We start from the raw sequence: 6,000 nt of genomic DNA, 5'->3' as shown, positions 1-6,000 counted from the left end.
TTTGTTCTTTCCCCCCCCCCCCCCCCCCCTGCTGCCGAAAAGATCCTGCTAGCCAGTCATACTTGTTGTGGGATCTTGGTTTTGCATATCTTCTGGGGAACCGAGGGAGGATTGTGGCTCTTCTGTTGTACATCTTCATAAGGAAGCAAAGGAAGTACAGGCCGTTTTGGGGGTGGACATGGACAACTTCTTTTCTTCAATTAAAAAGGAACACTTGCTCTTACAATGGATCAATCACCCTCTTCAACATCCCAAAGAACTTTCAGTGCTATACTGGTTGTGAGCAACCATTATCTCTGTTCTTAACCCTCTCCACAGCTACGTATTAATTTGCCCTCAAATAACTGTTAGCTTGTACTGAAATTTAGCAGTGAGCCCAAGGCTGGATTTATTATCAGATGTTTTCTATTTAAGGCAGGGCTGAGGGGCAAATTTTGGAGAGTGTCATTTTCCCCAGTGTTTGGTCATGATTGTTCATTAGACACTGCCGCTTTGTTCTATAGCTCAGATGACATCAGGACAGCTAAAATGGCACCTCATGATGATCAGATGCAGCATGATACTTGGGAGGGGAGTGTTTGCAAGTACAAGCCTCTGTGCTTTTGCTTAAAAGGAAGCATAGACCTCAAAGTTCAGAAGTTCATTCATGTCTTGAAAATTTTTGGAAGATATTCTGAGCAAGGGTTTGAAAATTCCTCTTGCTTCCATCATAGGGAATATTTCTGATTATTTGGATTTTTGTTGTAGTAGACCACTAAGTTACTTCGCTTACAGGTTAAGTTCGAGCGGTTATCATAAAAAGCCTGTTCTAAGGATTCTGTGACTCTGCAGAGAAGTTGTTAGTTTTGAGGTAGACCCAGTTGACAGCTGTCTTGTACTAGTCTCCCCCTCAGCTTTGGTCAGAGCTGTATTTGGATTCTCCTGTGAGTAGTAGCCACAGGACCATCACAGCAGTTTTAATCATGTTCTTGCTTGAAACAATGAGATTAACTCCAATTGGCGTGGCTTAAACTGCTTCTTTGTTCTTATTCTGCTGTTAGGTAATAGTACTAATCATGTGTCCTGCTAAAAATAGAGAACTGTCTTCAGAGTACTGGAGTGATTTGTTTAGCTGGACCTTCCTTGGACTTGCCCCTGCATACTCACTACCAGATTGTATGCTGCTTGGTGTTGCATTCTCTTCTGGGTGAGAACAGTTTAGAAGAACCTAGCAGTTGTCAAGCTTGAGTTTATCTTCTTCTGTTAAGTGAAGAATGCTTTGATTCCCACAGACCATTGTTTTTGCAGCTTTTGAATTTCTCTTGCTCCTTCAGCTGTGTTTACTGCAGCGTGGCTGACCTAAATCCGCTCACTTGGTGCTTTTTTGAAGAGGCACAAAGGATCAAGAGGATGGACTGCTGCTGCTGCAGCAGTCACGTGCCCCTGGGTAGAGCTTCCCAGATGCTGTGGTCAAATGTGGTGTTATCTTAACTCCCTGGACATAGTTGAAGGGATCTGTGATGTGTCTGTGCTGTGTTTCAGCTCTTCTCCTCTCGCATGGCTGTGCCTCATGAAGTGAAGGATCTTCTGGACTATTGGTCGTAAAGCGAAGAAGCAAATCAGTCAGACTTCTGAATGTAGATAAATCTAATGCTTTTTTCTCTCTACTGCTTAATTCAGAAAGTTGTAAATTTGTCTGGTTTTGCAGCATGAAAACTGTCTGGATTGTGTCACAAGGCTTTTCCAGTCAGAGTTTATTGGGTTTTTTACTCTTTCTACTCCTGTCTGTGCACCAGGACTAGAACTCTGAGGACGTCTTTCCTTGGCTTCCTCAGTGGAAAAGTTGTTTTGCTGGTTGTTTCGGGTAAATGTGGTACTCCTGCTGTTGTGTATGTGAAATAGGCTCTTTAGACCAGGTTAACTAGCTGTAAGCAGAATGTGTCCACAGTGTTAAATTCACTGACTGCTTCAAAGTTACCTTGATTATTTTTAAAAAAAAATTTTATCTTTTTAAAAATAATTTAGCGATTGCTTACCTAAAAAGCTGCTTCTTTCTGTTGTTCCAGTTCTTGCATTCATACAACTACTGCTCTTTACATTTGCAGAGCAAGTCCATTTTATCAGATACATATACAGACCTTTTTTGGTCTCAGAACTATGATATATAGATGTCTCTGGTTTTGTTTTTTGTTATCAAGTCACCTTAAGGAATAGGTATCGCTGCTTCTTGCCTAAAACTTCACTCTGATATGATTTTCTTTGGTCTTCACTTAAGCAGATCTTTTTCCTGAAAAGCATTTTAGAGAAACCTTACCTTGTAATCTCATATAAAGATTTTTTGGTTGCTGCTTTTTTTTTGGGAAAGGTTTTCAAATTAATCTTGGTTCACTCTGTTTCCAGAATCAACTGCACTGACTCAAGTAGGCTTATCTTCTGGGCATTGTGCTTTGTGCTTCTTGAATATCTTCGAACAGTTAAAGTACATTTGAGAAACTTGCTCTAAAATTGAGCAAGATGAAAGTTAGGTTCATATACAATATTTGTCAAAACGTTTGCGCAGTATTCCCTTGTCTTTTGTTTAGAATTTAGTATTGTTTTAGCATGCACTGAAAGACACTAAAGTGTACTTGGATTTCCTGAAGCAGCCGGTAGTCTTTTCATTCACCTATAATATCACCGTAAATTGCAAAGGGTAAATTTAGCTTAAAAATTTGTCTTTTAACTTGGAATCTTGATCATATAACCAGTGCGTAATGGTACTACAGGACTGAATTTAAAGCTGTGCTTGTTTCCTAACTGTTGACTGAAAAAATTTAGGTAAGAATTTAAGATTTCTCTTTTGCTTTTGGCTTGCTTTAAAGACTGGCAGCCCTGCAGTTCACACCTGAATTGTTCACTATATTTTAACTAGGCTTTTATAAACTTCTAATGTTGTTAGGAAACAAGGGTATGAGGCTGCTCTACTTAGCTCTTCTTTTTGCCTGTCCACCCAGCTATGTGGGCTATAAAAGGAGGTCATGTGACTAAGTCTTTGCAAGCAGACCAAATGGTAGACAAAATCTTTAAGGTCTTAATTTGAACTTTGAAGATACCTGGAATTAACAAAATCCTTAGAATTCACCTTCCAAAACCATGTGTCTGGGTCCATTATGAAGAGCCTGAACTCCTGGGGTAGAGATGAGAACCGTGTAAAAACAAGCGAGGCTCTTTTCAACTCATGGTCTCAAGATGACCCATTTACAGCTGCACAGAAAGTTCTTATTACCATTTTTTTCTTTTATACAAATGAGAGCTGAAGAGGAGATGCTCGACTCTTTGAGCCCCAGGATAGCAAACAGATGGAGACATTACTCTGTCTGTAGGATATGGCATTGCCAGGTTCAGGCCATAGCTGTTTTTCCACGTATTGGGGAACCTGGCATGGACGTTGCTATCTTTACTGAAGAGGTATCTGCCCATGGTTTTAATCAGAATTGCAATCTGGTTGTCAGCAACCTCTCACACTGAAACCTTGGAAAGAGCTCTCTAGTTCCAGAGGAAATCCTAGTTTTAATGTCTTGGTATTTCTGATGGAGAGAGGGGAGGTAAATTTAATGCTACTTCTGATGCTGTGTCAGTGGATTTCAGTGTCAGGCCTTTTCTTTCAGGTAGCCTAGGTCGTCCTGCTTAATTGCTGGTTGCTCCCAGAGATACTTTTGGGTTCTTTTTGAAGTCAAACAGCATAAGGAGGACACGTTCATGTGTGACTTGGCTGAAAAGGCAACCTTAAGAAACCTGCACCTCCTGAGTTTGTGCTAAGTCAGAGGCCAGGGTGCTGCAGGCAGAGGTGCATGGGGTGTGAAATGGTTGTTACTTGAGCTGTCTGGGGTACTTGCTCCATTAGTACATCTTTGTGAGCCTTTTCTTTGCATATTTTTTGCGAAGCTTTGGATGAACAAGAGGTTGATGTAATAGGCCTAAGATGTTAAGTTGTACTTTAAAGCAGGCAGAAAAGATGGGATAAGTGCAAGCTTACTGTGCCTTATTTTTTTCCTTAACAATATGAAAAGGATTGCCTCAGACTGTTGGTTTGACAGTTTTGCATACCAAAAATGTTATTTATTGGTTTCCAAGGCATATCTAGAAGCATAGATTAAGTTATACAGTGGAATTTTTGCAAATAAGCGCATATGGCATAGCAAAGGCCTTGTTAAAGTCTATCCTCTTGTGTTTCCTTGATAGAACACACAGTTCATAGTGCTTCTTGGAGGAGTTTGTTTTACGTTTCCTGTATTTGTGAGACAAAGTTAGATTTTTTTTTTCCATGGTTAATATTAATAGTTTGGGTTGAAGTGGAAGCATTCCTCATTCATATGATGCAAATGGAAGAGTTTCTCTGATTTTTTTTTTTTTGGGAGCTGTTTGATAAGCAGTGAGACTGTACTGATTGCACAAATTCTGAGACCAAATTTTTTTTCTTCAGAAGAGGACACAGACACCACTAAAATCACTAAAAACTAAGGTGTTTTTGCTTTTAACCTTTGTAGTAAAGATAGTTTCTATTGGATGGAAAGCTGTTTGCCATCCTTTCACTCCCGATTTGTTTTCCTTAGCAGGAAGTTCTTTACAGTTTAAAAAGCCATATTGCAGTTTGGCTGAATGAAGATGTCTTCTGAATAGATTAGAAAGAAGGAAAGTTTCCCCCCTTTATCATTCCAAGTTTCAGTATTCCAGGGCTAAAAAATTACTATTCAAAAGACCTAACAGCCCTTTCAAAGGTGTTTGAACACTCAGTCCGTTTTTCATATCTCTGAGGGCAGGAGCTAAAAGCATGGTTGGTTTGTTCAGGATGTGACTTCTGCAGATTGTCTGAAAGAAAACATAGCCTCTTTACGTATAAGGATGCCAAAAAAACATAGAAGTCCATGGCCGATAAATTCAATCGGCGTCTAGTGTCATTTGTCTTATTTTAGTGCTCCAGCATGTTTTAGATTACGTAGCCCAGCTTTCTTTGTCTTGCATGTTTTTTAATGCTCATCATGCAGTTTATAATATGGGGATGTACAGCAGACGGTATTTGAAAGTCTCCTGCTTAATGGTAAGTTACTCCTTTTCTTTCCCTTGCCTTTTAAGATGCCTGTTCATAGGTAGGGGCTTTCTGAATCTCTGTCACTGTTTGTCATCTCTTCACCCACTGCTTCACCCTCCCAAGAAAGCTACTATACCCGGGACTGTGTTGTAAAGTTACTTTCCCCCCACCTTAGACGGCCCTCGTTCTGCAGGCTGGCGAGAGCACATGGAGCGACGGCGGAGGTTTGAATTCGATTTCCGGGAACGAGATGATGAACGGGGTTACCGCCGAGTTCGGTGTGGGAGTGGTAGCATGGATGACGACCGGGACAGTCTCCCCGAGTGGTGCTTAGAAGATGCTGAAGAAGAAATGGGAACATTTGACTCCTCTGGAGCATTTCTCTCTTTAAAGGTGAAAAGCTGTCTTGGGCCCTTTGTTCACTTTGAGGAAATGTCCTGATATGTTGGGTGGATTCTGGGTGATTATGTTGACTTTGTAGAAGGTGCAGAAGGAGCCAATCCCTGAGGAACAGGAGATGGACTTCCGACCTGTGGAGGAAGGGGAAGAAAGATCCGACTCTGAAGGGAGCCACAATGAAGAAGCCAAAGATCATGAAAAGACCACCAAGAAAGAGGGAGAGAAAACAGAGAGAGTCGTGGCAGGTAACGGGGGGCTTCTCACGCATCTGTTCTATGCTGCAGTGTAGAGTTTTCGTTAATTCAGTTACACAGAACCATGCAATGTTACAGAAGCAGCAGAAGAAGCAGTCCAGACGTCTTCACCAGCTGCCAGGTCAGACACCCCACCAAAATCCCAGCCTCCAGACCTGCTACAGACAAGCCTTTTTGAAAGGAAGGAAGAGTCTGTGCCAGAAAGAACAGACAAAGCAGAAGAGAAGGAGAATCGAACAGAGAATACACCACCAGCCAAAATGTCCAACAGAGGGGAAGGTAATAAACCTGACGGATAAA

At 41.2% G+C, this 6,000-nt stretch overlaps 1 protein-coding gene across 1 annotated transcript in view; it reads left to right on the top strand.

Annotated features, from left to right (window-relative positions):
* Positions 1 to 6,000, top strand: part of GIGYF2 (GRB10 interacting GYF protein 2) — a 65,266-nt gene that overhangs the window by 38,117 nt on the left and 21,149 nt on the right. Inside the window, exons 8-10 of the mRNA XM_010143130.1 lie at positions 5,223 to 5,440; positions 5,529 to 5,691; positions 5,779 to 5,979. Coding sequence (XP_010141432.1) covers positions 5,223 to 5,440; positions 5,529 to 5,691; positions 5,779 to 5,979 — 582 coding nt within the window. The remainder of the gene's footprint in view (positions 1 to 5,222; positions 5,441 to 5,528; positions 5,692 to 5,778; positions 5,980 to 6,000) is intronic.

The sequence above is a fragment of the Buceros rhinoceros genome, unplaced genomic scaffold (assembly GCF_000710305.1).
Source record: "Buceros rhinoceros silvestris isolate BGI_N320 unplaced genomic scaffold, ASM71030v1 scaffold3159, whole genome shotgun sequence".
NCBI classification, from domain to species: Eukaryota; Metazoa; Chordata; class Aves; order Bucerotiformes; family Bucerotidae; genus Buceros; species Buceros rhinoceros.
The sequence above is the reverse complement of the archived record's forward strand: the minus strand, read 5'-3'. Positions and strand labels throughout refer to the sequence as shown.